Below are 20,095 nucleotides of genomic sequence, written 5' to 3'. Positions count from 1 at the left end.
TAATTTTTATCCTAGCATTTGTTTTTATTTGTTTATTGGTGTTGGTAGGTTAAATTGAATGTATATACCTACGTACGTACGTATTGTACGTTTACTTTTTGGGAAAAATTTTTTAATGTAACTTAATTTTATATTTACAAGGCAATAGGATAGTTACAAAGTACTATTGGTTTACTATGCTATACTAAAGGTTTTTAAAATACTGATGCAATTTTTTTAATTAAACAAATATCACTGTCCTTTTTCGCAAAAAAAATTGGGGTCACTAAGACCTCACCTTATCATATACACTATAAAAATTGGACTTCACCAGTTAAAAGTTTCATTTTAATTAATATACTCACATCTTATAGTTCTGAAGGCAAGCTTAAATAATTCTACCTACCGACAATTACACATACAAATCTTCTGCTCATTGAATTTTACCCCACATCATACAGTATATTTTTATCTACTGACAAAATGGAGTGCTTTATTTGCATGTACAATTCGAGAGATATAGCTGCAATGCTCAAGGTCACTTCATCGATAAACGGAGGAGCCGATAGTCAGTTGTATGCAATTTTTCGAAGCGTAAACATCCATATAAAACCTACGTTGCTATTTGCTACGTTGTCAGATAACCTCGTAATTCGTGAAATAGTGATTGTTTGTTGAATTTTCATAATATTCTAGTACGCAAGAGGTGAAATTTCTTATTATTTTATTTCTTATTATTAAAATGAATCACGTAAGTGCCGTAAGAAATCGGGTTCTGAGTGCACAAGCTCGTGAAATTATATACTCGGTTTTAAAATTTACGCAACAGGAAGCAGAAGGAAATGTTCTTCTTATTGAGTTATCGAAAGTGCAAGAACGAGTAGCTGCTTTGACAGGTAAAGCGATCGTATAATTATATTAAAATATATATAATATATTATAAATGTTTGAATATATGAATATATGATTATATGATAAAAATTTGAATAAGAGGAAAAAGTTAATATAATATTCAATTGTTATAGGTGTCAGTTTATCCAGCGTCAGAAAAATAGCTAAAGAGGGTCATGAGGTTGAAAATGGAGAAACCCCCGGATTCTCCACACCTAATAAACGACAAAAAAAAAGTCCTCAAAAATACAGCTAGATCCATGTGGTCAAAGTATATTACGGAGACAAATATATGATTTTCATCTTCGCCATAAACAAGTTCCCACAATTAAAAAAATTCACCAAAAATTTGTAAATGAATTGAATTATGCAGGTAGTAGAGAAAGTATGAGGATGGAATTCCACAAACTTGGGTTTCGCTGGAAAAAAACAGTCGACAACAGAAAAATGTTGATAGAGAAACACGAAATTAGACATTTAAGGCTGCAATATCTGAGGAATATCAAGGAAGCAAGAAATGCAAATTTATTTATAGTGTTTACTGACGAAACTTATTTACTGGATTTACTGGTAATAATGGACTTAAAAAACTAGTGTCAAAAGGGCAATGTTTAATTATTGTTGGGGCAGGAAATGAACAAGGTTTTGTTCCTGGTTCTTATGTGAGGTGCAAGTCGTCATCAAAATCTGGAGACTATCATGATGACATGAACTATGCAAATTTTAAAAAATGGTTGGAAGAAAATCTTTTGTGTAACTTGCCTCCGAATAGTGTAATAGTGTTAGATAATGCGCCATACCATAATACACAGGAAGATAAATGTCCCACATCTGCATCGAAAAAGTGTGTTATGCAGGAATGGCTTCGGGAAAGAAATATTGCATATACTGCCTCTATGTTGAAGCCTGATCTCTATAACATAATAAAATTGCATAAATCTCGTTATGTAAAATATGCAATCGATAGAATTATACGAGCACAAGGACATGATGTATTTAGACTCCCACCATACCATCCAGATTTGAATCCCATTGAAATGGTTTGGGCAGCTTTGAAATCATATGTAGGAGCCAGAAATGTAGACTTTACATTTACATCAATCCAGCAGCTGTCGGACGAATTTTTTGAAACCTTTCCTGTGGAGGAGTGGAAAAAAATAACAGAGAAAGTCATCGCAACTGAACGTGAATTGATGTCAAAAGAGCCACTAATTGATGTAGTCGTAGATCGTATTGTTATTAATCCAGATGAAGAATCAGATAGCGACGATTTACAATTAAATTCCGACAGCGAAAATAGAATAGAATTAATATAGAAGCAATAAAACTACTAGACGAGGAGAATATCGAAATCTTGGTAAAGCTGTTCAATAGAATTTATGATACTGGTTACATTCCGCGAGAATGGCTGCAGTCATCCTTTGTGATGATCCCAAAAACAGCTAATGCCACAAAATGCAATGAACACCGCTTAATCAGTTTAATGAGTCACTTGCTGAAACTCTTCCTTAGGATATTACACTCAAGAATGTACAAGATACTAGAAGAACTTAGCGGGTCAACACAATTCGGTTTTAAGGGAGGACTAGGAACAAGAGAGGCAATTTTATGTTTGAACACCTTAATACAAAACTGTTTAGATCAACGAAAAGATGTCTACCTCACCTTCATCGACTACGAGAAGGCATTTGACAATGTTAAACATGATATCATGATGGAACTACTACATAGGGCCAACATGGACCAGAAGGAGATCAGAATTATTCAGAATCTATACTGGAACCAAATGGCAAAGGTGAGGATTGATCAAGACCAATATACGGATGAATTTGAAATCCGGAAAGGTGTCCGCCAAGGCTGCATACTCTCTCCGATGCTTTTTAATTTATATGTTGAAAATATTTTTGCGGAAGCATTAGAAGACACGGAATTAGGCATTAAGGTGAACGGCATACCAATTAGCAACCTACGCTATGCGGACGACACAGTGATTATAACTGATAATTTGGAAGATCAGCAGTTATTACTTGATAGGGTGAATAGCATAGGTAAAAAATATGGCCTCAAAATCAACATTTTGAAAACGAAATATATGGTCATTAGCAGAAACCCTCCAGAAAACCCGATAATATGCATAGGTGACGATCGCATAAAACGCGTGAAAACTTTTAAATACCTTGGCACCACAATCAATGACCAATCGGATCCACAACAAGAGATAAAAACCCGAATACAAATGGCAAGACAAGCTTTTGTGAAATTCAGACCGCTCCTATGTAATCAAAACCTAAATTTCGAAATACGCTACAGAATGGTCAAGTGCTACATATGGTCCATCTTGCTTTATGGCATGAAAACGTGAACTTTGAAAAAAACATCTATCAACAAACTTGAAGCATTTGAAATGTGGTCATTGAGAAGAATGATGCGCATACCTTGGGTGGATAGAGTTCGAAACGATGACGTCCTTAAGAGAGCCGGCGTGGAAAGAGAACTCTTTGAATTAATTAAAAAACGCAAGACTGGTTACCTTGGGCACATATTGAGAGGAGCAAAATATGAAATACCACAGTTAATCCTACAAGGGAAGATCGAAGGTAGGAGAGGAGCCGGCCGCAAACAATTATCCTGGTTAAGGAATATTAAAGAATGGACAGGAATACACAATAGAGGCGAGCTGTGTCACGCCGCCAAGAACAGAATTCTAGTAATGAGATAGTCGCCTACGCACTTTGGTGTATGGCATGTTAAGAAGAAGCGAAAATAGCCAACTTGATATTTGAAAATAAAAACAGGTAAATTTATTTTTATTAGCTTATTTCCACAACCGTCGGAAACAATTTATTTTAACTAAATATCGCAATTCTCAGTATGAAACAAATTTAGCTTTCTAATTTAATAGATTTCCATTCATTCAGTTCATTTTAATGATTATGACTAATAACTTCAGCAAATAACATATTTTATCAATTACCTCAAACATTTTAACTTTGATATTAGGGCTCTGATAATAAATATAATTATAAACTCATTACAGTAATTATGGAGTGTTAATATTACAGTTCAATGGAAAACCTCTAAAATAATATTCGATTAGGCAACACCGCATCAATCAATGTCTAGTCGAGTCAAATCGTCACCATCGCAGTTTTTTCTGTTTACTTGTACATAGGACACACTACCGCAAGATGCTCCAACATCAAAACTACTAATTCTCCTAAACTTCAGACTCAAGAATTCCTACGAACAAACGCCACACCAACAACAACTTTAACACAAACTAAAAAATAACCCATTACTTGACAAAAAAGATCCAATTACTAAGTATCTAACAGCAGAACATTTTAATAAATTAACATAGTAACAATAGTTTCATTCATACTATGAAACTGTGTGTGACGAATTATTTGTTCATCTAGAAATAATCCAACAACTAATCTGTGATAGGAACTCCAGTATAATTTGCTTATAAGAAAATAACCTTATAAAAATCTCCAAATCGCTCTCAGAGGTTTAAAAGGCTGTTAGCATTGTAGAAAAGAATATCTAAGAACAAACGGAGGGACTTCTATTTTTGCCGATAGTGATATTTACTTAATATGTTTACCTTTAACGACTAACCTAAAAACTATTTCAATATCAGTATGGTGTCATAATAAAATCATAATTTGCAGTACTTATATACATTCCACCAACTCATAATCTCTCCGAGACCGAACTACGGGATATAATTTTTCAACTCTCTTTTTTTTAATTGTAGAAGACTTTAATGCTCACAACATTGCGCAGGGCTCAGATACTACACATGGCACAGACAAAATTCTAAAAAAGACACTAAATATTAATCGAAACTTGTTTTCTAAACAATGAAGCTGACACTCATTTCAACATCCCAACTAAAACTTTGTCCGTAGTAGACCTAAGTTTATGTGATTCCGGAACATATCGTTGTTTAACGTGAAATGTCGTTTATGACCTGTACGATAGACATCTCTTTAACATCCTTATATTCAATAGAGCAGAAAAATCTTTAGAAAGTCTAATAAAATGTAAAATTTTAGTGCTGACTGGATGAGCTTTAGATCAGAAATGGACTGCCCAAGTCAATATACAACTGTATTCCAAGCAGTTTTTGTTTTGGTAACCTGCATTATTAAAATTCTAAAAGGAGACTCCAAAGTTAAGGAAATCAACATTTATACAGACAGCCAAACGGCTATTCTGTCTGTAAAGAACCCCCTTACCAAATCAAAACTGGTGAAGAACTATAAAGGTCTATTCAAAAACTTTACAAACGATAATAAAATGTCTTTAATATGGAAACAAGGTCATAAAGGAGTGCATGGGAATCTACAAGTAGATTTGTTGGCAAAACAAGACTCGAGAGGAAATTTTGTAGACACTTAACCATTGTGTAATATGTAGTAATTTAAGACGCTGCAATAAACAAAGTTCAGAAATGGCTAATAAGGAATCATAAAAATAATAGAGAGCTACTTAAGGCAAATCGATATTAAGAAAATAATTAGCTTAAACTAGCTAAAAAAACTTAGCTGCAGGACCCGAAAGTATGCCTTTTATATTCCTAAAAAAATATTTATGCCTCCTCCTTCACAAAACTGCTTAAACTCTTCAGCATACAATTGACCAACAAAAAGCGTTCAGTATTAACAATAAACAATACTTGTCTATATAAGTTCTTGTAGTTCTGCAGGATTATTAGCGATGAGAACGATGTACTTTGCACATGACTGAGTTATTCTTCATCAATAGGTAGGCTTTTGTTCTGTCAATTTATTTTGCCGAAGATATTTTCTAGGGTTGGGTAAGAGTAATATATATATATTGTTATGATGTGTTTTTTGTTTGAATGATGAGCAATGAGTATTTTAATAATATATAGGGTTTTTATCGCGGTTCTCAAAGAATTAGTTTGTAAGTACTTTTTTAAATTATCTTTATTATAACTATTATGAAACACACATATATATCTAACCTAGCCAATGTAAATTTAAAATAAACTATCTTTAAATTGATACTCTTATAAAACTAATTAAATTCTATAGACAATGTAAAATTTAAACAAACTATCTTCAAAATTGAAATTGTTATGACACTAACTAAATTATATTAACAAAATTTTGTACCTTTCTTTCACTGAATGCCTAAATGAACTGTTTTCCACTATATATATTCTAATCACCACTGAATGTCTTCGTACTTGGGTTATCCTTGTTTTTGTGAAATTTCTTTTTCCAATTATCAGCTTCTACCAATTTAAGATATATTTTTCTTCACCAGCATTTCTACACCACCAAGCAAACCAGCACACCATTTATATTTATTCTTCTTTTCAATATACCAATATCCAATTATTATAAGTTGATTTATACTAATCTCCAATCATAATATAATTTTAATTCCTTCCAATGTCCATCCAATATTCTTCTAATATACTTTTATAATCTTCAATAATTATTTGTGTATAATTATAAATGTGCATTAAATATATGCATAATTTTTAATTTTCATTTAACTCACTATATTAAACAATTGGACTATCTCCAACTAACTTTCATATTTCTTATTAAACTGCTTGACTGACTTACTAAAACTGTGAACAATTGACTTCAGTAACTAATCTACTAACTTTCATAATAAACTGCTTGACTTCTGACTAAAAACTGCCATCTTGAATCCAAATCACGGGTATTTATATCCTTTTTGATATTCCAGAACCATCTGGTAAGAGATCATGTTCCATTCGTTCTATTAACTTCTATATAGATGTTCTCGAAAAAAATATCTGTTCGATCCACCGCCATAATCATTATTCCAGAATGTTCCAACATAAACACAGGTCAAATTCTGCACTCTGGAGAATTCGTTAATGTTCCATTGATAATTTTGTTGACATTTAGGCTTTTCAGATCAGAATAAACATTCAAATTAGTAACTAACACTCTAATTTAATAAAATACACATTTCAAACAATATATTATTATAACCCCACTTTATATTCGTAAATATTCTTAAACGTCACTTCAGAGTATAAATATCTGTCTATCACTCACTGTATAGTTGGTTGCCTAGTCACATGGCTCACTTACATATATCTACCACATTATAATTACTAAAATACAACTTTTTACAATTATTATATGCTAATTTCTTAAAATGCCCTCACATAAATATATTTTTATAAAATTCTCTAGTATATAACTTATTTAAAATAATCAAATACTTTTTTATATCTAATATTATGTAGTATATAACTTATAAATTATTTTCTATAAACCCCAATCGTATCAATACCCCAAAATAATATTTAAAATAAATAATTTACTTATTATTTTTTTAAATATTAATTTTCTCATACCTTATTAAATTTAATAAATCAATTTTTTTTTTATTTAAAATGTGTTAAATACATCCCTGTTCGCTGTCTATGTCAAAGCAGAGAACAACGGAGCACAGTTCGGCTATTCTATGGTCAAACTGTCATGTCAAATGGGCAATGGATGCGATATCAGAGAATAAAATATAAATTTAATTAAAAATATAATCGATATGGTGTTCTGTTTGTTTATAGACAAAATCTAGGAATTATTTCCATTCAAAATAACTTTCATCAATATAAATTGGTAAGTTTTTTTTTTTTACTTTATTATATTAGAAAGACATTTTTATAGCAATTATAGTATCAATTTTGTGTCTAACCCCAAATTATGATTTTTAGGGTACAAATTAATTTCCATATATACAAAATTCAACAAGTATGATGTCAAATTGATTCAAAATAATGAAATCTACCATCTACCATTTAACAAATCAAGTCTATTGAATAAAATGGATATATCAGTAAGTTATTAGTGTTATTATATTTGTGTTAAAGGTATAGAAATCATTATTCAATCTCTTCATGATATTGAAAAATGTCGTTGATATGAAATATGCCTCTTAGTCTGTTCTCTGCATCTATTAACACATAACTATTTAGTCCATTCTGATTTTCAATTGTATATGGACCTTCAAACATTGGTTGTAATTTCTTACAACGGTTTTCTTTAACATTACTTTTTCTAAGTGAACGAATTAACACTAGGTCTCCTTTTTGAAATGTGATTGGTTTTTTTATATTTCGATTTTGTCTTCTGATATATTTTTCAGCTTTCCTCCTAATTCGGTTATTCACTTTCTGCATTACTTGTTCTAACATATCCTGATTATATTCACTAATCCACTTTCTGTTTCCTATATGGCCAAACATTAAATATTCTGGTACTTCCTCTGTATTCAAATTATGTGTATTATTTAAAAAATACTCTACTTGTGGTATATGTTGCTGCCAAGTTTCGTGTTGATTTTGGCACAGTATCCTTAAATATTTTATAACTTCTTTAATATATCTTTCTGCAGGATTTGCCTGAGGATGTCTGATACTTGTAAAATGAATGTTGATTCCCTTTTTCTCACAAAATGTCCGAAATTTTTGGTTGTTAAAATATGTAGCATTATCTATTATGCAATTTCTAAATGGTCCTATTTCTTCGAAAAATTGATTAATATATAATTTTAATGTTTTAACATTTGTTCTAGAGCAGGGATATAGTTTAATAAATTTTGTATATAAATCAACTATCACTAGTATATGCTTTTTTCCTGTTGGACTGAGAACTAAATTTGAAATAAAATCCATGGAAACTGTATTTAGTTTTTCATATACAACATTAGATTTATATGTGTTCTGGTTTTTGAAATTCTTTTCTTTGTTTAGTTGACATATTGGGCATTGGGTAGTAATTTCCTTTGCTATACTTATGTCATTCTTTGCAAAATAATTGTCCCTAAATAGCATCCATAGCTTTCTTGAACCAATATGCATATAATTGTTATGTAAATTTTTCAATATTTTCTTTGCTAAAGTTCTAGTTATTACATATACTTCTATGCCATTTATTATTTTATAATATACCCCATCTTTCCTAAGGACTTTTTGTTTTTCACTCAAATTGATCTGATCTCTTATAATTTCTTCTTTAGAATATAATCCTGTACTTTCTACTAATTGATTTAATCCAATTTTTATTGTTCGCTGCCCTTTTTGTGGTGTATTTTCTAACCTTGATAAAGCATCTGCCACTATATTGGATTTTCCAGAAATGTATTTGATTTCAAAGCAGTATTCACTAAGTATTAGACTCCACCGATGTATTCTACTGTTTCCATATTTGTTATTTAATATAGACGTTAAAGCTTGGTGATCTGTTTCTATAGTAAATTCATTACCCAACAAATAAAATCTTAATTTTGTGACACAGTGTATTATACTTGCTAGTTCTAATTCTGAAACTGAGTAACCCTTTTCATGTGGCTTTGTAATTCTTGAAATGAATTGTATTGGGTATTCGACCCCATCATGTATTTGTAATAATACCCCTGATAATCTCTCTATTGATGCATCTGTTCTTAATATGAATGGCTGTGTGTAGTCAGGATAGTATATTTTCAAATTTGACAGAAAAATGTTTTTAATCTCTTGGAATGCTAGTTCTCTTCTCTGATCCCATCTCCATTTTACACCTTTTCTCAGTAGTTCAAGTAATGGAATTTCTTTTATACTTAGATCTGGTATCATCCTTTTATAATAATTAATTATTCCAATAAATCCTCTTAAAGTTCTTAAATTGTGTGGTGTTTTATATTCCTGAATGACTTGTGTCCGTTCTGGATCCATTTCGATTCCCTTAGTGTTAAGTTTATAACCTAGATATATGACTTCTTTTTGAAAAAATGTACATTTTTCTTGATTTATTTTTAGTCCAACTTTGTCTAATCTATTTATTATAATTTTTAGGTGTTTCTCATAATCTTCAGCAGTTTTAGAAAAAATTAATATATCATCAATGTAGTGAATTACAAAATGTTCATATTGATCCAAAATATCATAAAGACATCTACATAGAGCACTGCAAGATGATTGAAGTCCAAATGGTACTACTTTGAATTGATATACTACTCCATCTATCTGAAATCCTGTATACTGTCTACTTTTTCTTTCTAGAGGTATTAACCAGAAACTATGCTGTAAATCGATTTTAGTGAAAAATGACATTCCTGTAATTCTTCCTAATATTCCATCTATACTCATTGGTGCTTCAAATTGCTTTTCAGTAATCTTGTTAATATTCCTTGCATCTAAACATATCCATTTGTTTTTCCATTTGTTTTACAATTTTATTATTATTATCTTCTATTTTCTTTTCTAATTTTCTATAATTCTCTTCCAATTTCTGTTCCATTTTTTTCATGTCTTCTTTGACTTCTTTTGAATTCTCTTCCAATTTTTTTATGTCTTCTTTGATTTCTTTTGAATTCTCTTCTATTGTCTTGTTCATCTGCATCATTAATGACATCAAAGCTGCCATATTGACATTTTCCTCTCTTTCTGGATTCATTTCTGCAGTATCTTGTGGAACTTGAACTAAACTCTCCTCTTGTATAGGTTGTGTTTCTACTTCCACATCTTCTTCATTCTTTTTGCTTCTTGTACCTTTCTTTTCTTGAGACATTTTGAGACTTTACTTGTTCAAATATAATTAAAAATAAAATCTATAATTTTTTCTTTCTACTGATAATTAATTTAATTATATGAGAGCACTTATCTTCCCAAACTAATTCTTTTAAATAGAGAGCCACCGCGTTGGGTGCCAAATTGTTATGATGTGTTTTTTGTTTGAATGATGAGCAATGAGTATTTTTAATAATATAATATATAGGGTTTTTATCGCGGTTCTCAAAGAATTAGTTTGTAAGTACTTTTTTAAATTATCTTTATTATAACTATTATGAAACACACATATATATCTAACCTAGCCAATGTAAATTTAAAATAAACTATCTTTAAATTGATACTCTTATAAAACTAATTAAATTCTATAGACAATGTAAAATTTAAACAAACTATCTTCAAAATTGAAATTGTTATGACACTAACTAAATTATATTAACAAAATTTTGTACCTTTCTTTCACTGAATGCCTAAATGAACTGTTTTCCACTATATATATTCTAATCACCACTGAATGTCTTCGTACTTGGGTTATCCTTGTTTTTGTGAAATTTCTTTTTCCAATTATCAGCTTCTACCAATTTAAGATATATTTTTCTTCACCAGCATTTCTACACCACCAAGCAAACCAGCACACCATTTATATTTATTCTTCTTTTCAATATACCAATATCCAATTATTATAAGTTGATTTATACTAATCTCCAATCATAATATAATTTTAATTCCTTCCAATGTCCATCCAATATTCTTCTAATATACTTTTATAATCTTCAATAATTATTTGTGTATAATTATAAATGTGCATTAAATATATGCATAATTTTTAATTTTCATTTAACTCACTATATTAAACAATTGGACTATCTCCAACTAACTTTCATATTTCTTATTAAACTGCTTGACTGACTTACTAAAACTGTGAACAATTGACTTCACTAACTAATCTACTAACTTTCATAATAAACTGCTTGACTTCTGACTAAAAACTGCCATCTTGAATCCAAATCACGGGTATTTATATCCTTTTTAATATTCCAGAACCATCTGGTAAGAGATCATGTTCCATTCGTTCTATTAACTTCTATATAGATGTTCTCGAAAAAAATATCTGTTCGATCCACCGCCATAATCATTATTCCAGAATGTTCCAACATAAACACAGGTCAAATTCTGCACTCTGGAGAATTCGTTAATGTTCCATTGATAATTTTGTTGACATTTAGGCTTTTCAGATTAGAATAAACATTCAAATTAGTAACTAACACTCTAATTTAATAAAATACACATTTCAAACAATATATTATTATAACCCCACTTTATATTCGTAAATATTCTTAAACGTCACTTCAGAGTATAAATATCTGTCTATCACTCACTGTATAGTTGGTTGCCTAGTCACATGGCTCACTTACATATATCTACCACATTATAATTACTAAAATACAACTTTTTACAATTATTATATGCTAATTTCTTAAAATGCCCTCACATAAATATATTTTTATAAAATTCTCTAGTATATAACTTATAAATTATTTTCTATAAACCCCAATCGTATCAATATATATATATATATATATATATATATATATATATATATATATATATATATATATATATATATATATATATATATATATATATATATATATATATATTCTAGAGGCTCTATATACGGTTTCCCAATACCGTGACACTTCTGAAGCCAGCTTGAATTCGTGGCTGCGCAGCATATAATCCATTTGTTAATCTGTTGGTTTGAGAAAATGAACAAGATATAGGTGAAGAAAAACAATACCTACAAATTTTACCCTCAGAAGTAAAGAATGCCCTACAGAACGCAAAACAAGGAAGAGCACCGGGTCCTGATCAAATTCCAGTTGAACTGTTAAAAGCCTTAGATGACGGTAATATAAAGAGACTCACCCGAATTCTCAACCACATATATGTAGAGGGCAACATCCCGGAAGAATGGCTTAAATCGATATTTTTACCTCTACCAAAAAACAACAATCCCAAATCATGTAATGACTATAGATTGATAAGCCTAATGTGCCACCCTTTAAAGATTCTCTTGAAAATTGTTCAAAACCGAATTTATAAGAAATGTGAGGAGCAGATAGATGAAACTCAGTTTGGCTTCAGAGGAGGCATGGGTACAAGAGAAGCATTATTTGCGTTGACGGTACTCTTGCAGAAATGTCGGGAATATAACAAGAGTGCATATGTATGCTTCATAGACTTTAGGAAGGCCTTTGACCGAGTGCAGCATATGAAGTTAATAGATGGATTAAAAAACATCAATTTAGACAAAAAAGACATTGAGTTTATTAAGGCTATATACTGGAACCAGAAAGCAGTAGTAAAGGTGAAAGATATAGAAACAAATAATATACCGATTGCGAGAGGGGTTAGGCAAGGATGCGTCTTGTCTCCGACGCTTTTCAACGTGTACTCACAGGTCATATTCAGAAAAGCCTTATGGGAAAGAAAAGAGGGAATAAGAATTGGTGGAGAAATCATAAACACCATAAGATTTGCAGATGACACGGTAATTATGGCTGAGAGTATAGAAGAACTACAAACTTTACTAGATGCAATAAATAGTGAATGCATTCAAATGGGACTTGACATCAACACAGATAAGACCAAATTTATGATAGTATCAAGGAGTCCAATAAATAATGAACAACTAACTCTTGGTGGACAGCAAATAGAGAGAGTGACAAAATATAAATATCTGGGAGCTTACATCAACACAGAATTAGATCCAGACCAAGAGATCCGGGTACGAATAGAAATGGCAAGGGCAGCGTTCTTAAAATTCAAACAATTGTTCTGTGACAAAAATCTGAATACTGCGCTGAGACTGAGGTTTGTTGAATGTTACGTCTGGTCGCAACTATTGTACGGCGTAGAAACATGGACACTAAAAGCGCAAATAGTTAAAAAGATTGAAGCCTTTGAACTTTGGATATACCGGAGAATGTTAAGAATTCCATGGACTGCCAGGGTCACCAATGAGGAAGTGCTGAGAAGGATGGGTCGAGACAAAAAATTGTTGAGAACGATAAAAGTACGCAAGACTGCATACCTTGGACACATACTAAGAAATAATAAATATAGTCTTCTGCAGGTCATCATGCAGAGTAGAGTCGATGGCAAAAAGGGAATAGGTAGAAAGAGGAAGTCATGGCTGCGAAATATTCGAGACTGGACAAACATGACTGTAGACGAATTATTCCACGTTGCAAAAGACAGAGAAGCTTTTAAAAATGTGGTCGCCAACCTCCGTTAATGGGGACGGCATAGAAAGAAGAAGAAGAATCTGTTGGTGATCTTTTTAAATATCTTGTATATGATTGGTAGTAGAATTATAGGTCTGTAGTTTTTGATATTATCTTTGCTACTTTTCTTATGAATTATAATTATGTTTGCTGTATTACAGTGATCTAAAATGCATCTTGATCTTAGGCAGTTCTGTGTAATTTGCTGTAAAATTTAGTCACGAGTTGTGTTATTTCATTTCTGCCTGTAATTCTTTTATTTTCGTTTGCTATAGCAACGATTTGCTCGTTCTCAATGATTAATGCTCTTCTTGTTTTCTTGTAGTTTTTCTTGTTTTCGATTGCATTTACTACTATTCTTTCATTGTATTTTCTTATGTTTTCCTTAATATTTTTCCTTATTGTCTTACAAAGTTATGTGTAGTTTCTATATGTTGCTGTTTACTTTTATTTCCCTTCTTTGTTTAAGCGTTATTCCGGTTTTATCAGAGAGTTTCCTATGTTAATTTTGTTGTTGCGGAACTCCAATTTCTTTAGAATCATTTATAATAAATAAATTCTGTCGATTTGGTCATGTACTCTTTTATCGATTGTCCTTTGGTACTGATCTGAGTTTCCTTTTATATTGTTAATATTTATACCAGTTACTTTTGGTTTGGTGACTTATTTTATTCTTTCTAGTTTTAGATCTAGAATAACTCTTACTCTAATTGGTCTATGGTTCAGATATAAACTTAAAATATATTGATTATAATAAGCGACCCCTCCTATAAAGTGACCATCTTAAATCCTCGTTCATTTACACCTTTTTATACCGACCCATTCTCTTAAACGACCGCGGGCAACCATCATCAGAATTTTCTAGTACTCGTCAATGATAAAAATACCCAAAGAGCAATAAAATTTGACCATTCATAAAAAATATAAATAGGGTACAGGCTTTTAATAAAATGTGAATCTGATTTAAAAAAATTCAAAAGAATAAAGCACTCGTTAATTTCCAATTATTTAAAAAAATAATTTTACTGTACAGTGTGTCCAAAAAAAGTATGCACCTATTCCTAAATTGATGCCATTTTGTTCATTTATATTTCTGATTAATTGAAATTACACTTTATTAAAATTCACAAGGAATCTACGTTCCTGTATTTGGCTGTATACCATATATTAAAAAAATTTATTAAAATCCTTTGTAAAAGGTATATATTTTTAAAAACCCAAACGGGCTGTGTTAGACAAAACGTTTTCGGAATCCATTATTCCATCATCGGTGTCTAGGAGTACATGAATGTAGCCACTAAATACATGGGTAAAAACCCGTTAACAAATAATTAGTTACATTTGTTTTACATTATATTTTATAAATTATTACGCCATGTTACCTAATCCAACGGTAACTTTAACATCCTAATAATTTATAAAATATAATGTAAAACAAATATAACTAATTATTTGTTAACGGGTTTTTACCCATGTATTTAGTGGCTACATTCATGTACTCCTAGACACCGATGATGGAATAATGGATTCCGAAAACGTTTTGTCTAACACAGCCCGTTTGGGTTTTTAAAAAAATATATTCCTTTTACAAAGGATTTTAATAAATTTTTTTATTAAAATTATTTAATATGTAAAAAAACACTTAAAATCCAGATCAGTTGCTTTAATTTTCCTACGTTCATGTTGCGACCTTTCGTCAGACCATTCTCCCATTCTAATTGATCTAGACTCAAAAGTTATACTTAGAAGTAAGCCTCCAGTCCTAACCAATAACCAAACAAACTGGAACATATTTCGAAATGCATTTACAGAACAAATATCAATGAACTTGCCACTCAAAACAGAAATACAAATTGAAAATGCTTTACAATATCTTACTACTTCTATACAAAAGGCGGAATGGAGTGCTACTCCTGAACAGACAATATGGAAGAAAAGCATAAATTGTTCTCTGAGTGAAAAAAGCTTGATTAAAGAGAAAAGAAAACTAAGGAAAAAGTGACAAAACACACACGCACCTATTGACAAAGCAAACCTAAACAGAATTACCAGAAGACTTAAAAGTCTGTTAAAAGAAGAAAAAATAAGGGAATCCAAACTTAGCTTGAAAATCTGATGCCGTTCAAAGATACAAACTATTTTTTATGGAAAGCGGCGATAAAATTAAAAGGGCCACAAGACGCCATACCTCCTTTAAAAAAATGCCAAAGGTAAATGGGCAACAACAGTTACAGAGAAATTCAAGAGATTCGCAGAACATCGTTCGCAGAACAAACAAGAACAAGAAGAACCACTTCATTTTTTTCTTGACGCTCCATATTAAATGGAACTACCAATCTTCCAATTTAACATTAAAAAAGTAAAACAGATAATAAAAAATGAGATAAAACCCAACAAGCTGCACAGGATACAATCTCATTACAGGTAAGGTCCTTCAAGAACTTACCCATGATTGCTACGGAATAATTACAATGATCTGCAATGCTATGTTAGGTCTGCACTACTTTCTTTTGTAATGAAAAGTGGCACAGATTATACTCTTTTAAACACCTGGTAAATATCCAAAAGATGTCAACTCATACCGACCGATTAGTTTACTCCCAGTCATTTCCCAAGGTTTTTGAAAAACTTCTGTTGAGAAACACCAAACCAATATTGGAAAAAAAAGGGTCTTATACCTAACCATCAATTCGGATTTCGTAACCAACACGCTACAATAGAACACGTTCACAGATTATACACAACAATAAGATTTAGCCTTAAAAACAAGAAATACTGTAGTGCAGCCTTTTTAGATGCCTTTCAAGCTTTTGACAAGGTCTGGCACACAAGACTTCTGTACAAGTTAAAGAAAAACCTGCCTTACACCTACTTCAGACTGCTTAAATCATCCCTTACAGAAAGAAGATATCTAGTAAGGTGTAGTGAAACCCACACAAAACTCTAACCCATCAAATCTGGTGTACCTCAGGGCAGTGTGCTCGGACCGATCTTGTACCTCTTATATACAGCTGACTTACCAACAAGCAATAACCTTAGGTTTGCAACATTTGCAGATGATACGGCTTTCCTAACATCTCATAGTAATCTAGTAATAGCATCAGAGATACTGCAACTGCATATAAACAAAACTGGTTTGAACTCTGGAAAATTAAAGTAAATCTCCCAAAGTCCACACACATTACAACTACTCTAAGAAGAGTGTCCACAAGTTAACCTTGATGAATATCCTTTACTACAAAAGGATGATGTAAACTATCTTGCAATTAATGTGTACAAAAGATTAACATCTACTAATTAATTAAAAGATTAATTTTTAAATTTAATTTTTAATTAAAGATTAATTAGTTAAAAGACTACAACTAGGAATTTTATACAGAAAACTTTACTAGATGCTGGGAAAAAACTCACACCTATCGATCGAAAACAATCTGCTAAGTTATAATAAAATAAAACTCGTTTGATCATATGGTTCGTAGCTCTGGGGATCAGCGAGCAAATCTAATGTTATGAAAATACAAAGATTTTTAATCTGAACCTCTAAGAACAATCGCCAATGCCCCTTGGTATATCCAGAATGACGCCTTACATAGAGATCTCCAGGTACTAACAGTCTCTGAAGAGCCATATTAAAAGATTTAATCTTTTACACATTTCGCATAGCACAGAGGATACAGAAAACAATATTATCATATCATTTTCATTCACGGCCGCCAAAGCAAGTGGCGCCCTTGTAAGCTAACTACTGTTGTAGTGAAGATTTGGGAGACATTCGTTGGACTTTCCGAGTTTGAATTTGTATCAGCCCAAGTGTCTGATGAGGCTGGGATAGGCCGAAATGATCATAACACTTTATTGATACCGATTCGAGCACGGGAAGTTTAACGAATTTGTCCTCCTAGGCAATATATTTGGCCATTTAATTCAATAAAGCGATAGCAGCTTTCGGTAAAAGATTTACTCTTTTAAATATATATATATATATATATATATATATATATATATATATATATATATATATATATATATATCATTTTTCAAAGTTAAACACTTGCAAGTCACGATTTATACAAAGTGACGTCACTTGTATTTAAAATTTCCAGAACGTCAACCTTAGAGTTCAAATGTTTCTAACACAGCTAATAATACGAAACCCATACGAAACTGCTCGATCTTTCATAGGCGTCAACATGGTGTAATAATCAGAAAAATGTAGTCATCATTATATTGAAAATTTTAGAATTATATTGATTAAATAACCAAATACATTTGTTATTATTAATAATATAAATTTTATGAAATAACTCTTCAAGTCTAATATTGCACAAAATAATAATTTTAATTAGACTAGATAATTGCACGCAACTGATACCGGAATACTTTAAATTTTATTGACAGTTCAGCGTGTGGCAAAAGCGTATAAAGTGTTGCCGCTTTTTTAGAGTAAGAATTTTGTTTATGTTTTGATTTCTTACACAATTTGGTCATAATATAATATATATTATTAAATTATATTTATAAATACATATTAAATTTGGACTAATAGCTTTAAAAACTAATTATTGTTGTGTATTGTGATTGTGCTATGTCAAAACAAATAAATAGTCTGTAGAAAGCTTTCATATAAGATAGATAATTTTGAACAAGAAATAATGGCATGACGTCTTTATTATTACAGCCCTAAAAGAGGTAAGTTTAAAATTTAGAATATATAATTTTGTATTAAAATGTTTTCTTATGTATTTTAGTGTGTTGCAGTAGTCTTAAAACTAAGTGTATTTACTGTTAATATAATAGTTTGACAGATAGTTAACATTTTAAAAATTCCTCACTAACTATTCTGATGTTTTGGCAACGCTGTGGGGTTCTGACGTCGTAAATCTTGAATGACGTACAAGTATTTTTATATGAAAAATGCTATATATATGTATATATATATATATATATATATATATATATATATATATATATTATATATATATATATATATATATATATATATATATATATATATATATATATATATATATATATATATATTGTAATATTCTTTGTATTGAAATGTTTCAGTATCAATAACCTGTGAATTTAAGGCACAATAAATAAACAAAAAAATATTTTTCAGGTAGTTAAACAGCGGGATACCTTATACCTTTAGTACCTTTTACATGTGAAAATTACGTTCTTAATTACCAAAAGTAAATACCTTTTCCAACGGACCAGCTATCATTTGTTATGTAGAAACATATAAAATACTGCATATCTGTAAAGAACGTTATTAAACTATTTAGTTGATCTGCTACCCAGAAATCTGCAAATGAGACATAACAGAATGGAGCCATAAAAACCTTGCCCTGAAACATAAAATCACTTATTAATATTTTGTAGAAAACGATGTTCAATGTTCAAAACTATTGACAGAAATCATTAGAAAAACATGTTTCTAGTTCTGGTACATACACTGCCGATGAAATGGGGCAGAGGACATTCATAGTAAGAAAATATATAAATCTTTAAAAGTTAATGATTTTACGACCTATTTTTATATATGGAAATATTACAGTCAGCAGTAATTTTTAAGTCATTTTCTAAAATATGTTAAGCAACTTATATTGGATAAATGGGAAAATCATTGGAAAATGTTTAATAGAACGCAAGAGGCTACATTTTTAAATATTTTTTTTTGTGAAAAACAATCAAATTTTGTAAGAGCTCATGGATGAATCATAATTTCTTATCATAAACTTTTCACAATGTATTTGTCGCTTCTAAATTTGTATAAGTTATTATGCATAATTATTTTTGAAGAAGTACGTGGTAAGCTCTGGAACAATTTTTTTTAAGTAGTTCATTTCAGGACTTTTCTGGCAAACCTTTCTGCCTGAGCATACGTTCTACCTGTCTCCTTAGCTGACATTGACCTACAACATTAACATTTAACCTACGACGAACACAATTGTTTATTAATTCTTAATTTTGTTTTTACCAAATTAATCTCAACTTCTATATTGATTGTAGTTATACGGAGGTATAACCAAAATGCATGTGGAGATTGGTATAGGGATTTTAAAAGCCATTTTTTTCTGGAAATTGTCTATTATAAACCGGTCATACTGCAGCCAATGAGCTTATTGTAGATCTTCGATTCCTTTATTCCCATTCCAAAATTCTGGAACCGTGTAATAGGTTATATGGGTCTAGTGAATGGGTAGCAAATATATTTGGAGTCATTTCAGAATCTACAGAGTTTGCAGCTCAAGTCTTCATGAAACAGTCCCATTATATGCAGGTGCCCCTTAACTAGCACATGTCCAGAAAGGAAGCCTGTTTTGACTCTGAACTAATTCCGGCTTGTTTTCTGCAG

The 20,095-nt window shown here is 30.8% G+C and overlaps 1 protein-coding gene across 1 annotated transcript in view; it reads right to left on the bottom strand.

Moving 5' to 3' along the window:
- Nucleotides 1-20,095, bottom strand: part of LOC140434764 (solute carrier family 53 member 1-like) — a 106,711-nt gene that overhangs the window by 44,470 nt on the left and 42,146 nt on the right. Inside the window, exon 6 of the mRNA XM_072523261.1 lies at nt 18,938-19,085. Within this exon, the coding sequence (XP_072379362.1) occupies nt 18,938-19,085 (148 nt within the window). The remainder of the gene's footprint in view (nt 1-18,937; nt 19,086-20,095) is intronic.

This window comes from Diabrotica undecimpunctata, chromosome 2, assembly GCF_040954645.1.
Source record: "Diabrotica undecimpunctata isolate CICGRU chromosome 2, icDiaUnde3, whole genome shotgun sequence".
Taxonomy (NCBI): domain Eukaryota; kingdom Metazoa; phylum Arthropoda; class Insecta; order Coleoptera; family Chrysomelidae; genus Diabrotica; species Diabrotica undecimpunctata.
The sequence above is the reverse complement of the archived record's forward strand: the minus strand, read 5'-3'. Positions and strand labels throughout refer to the sequence as shown.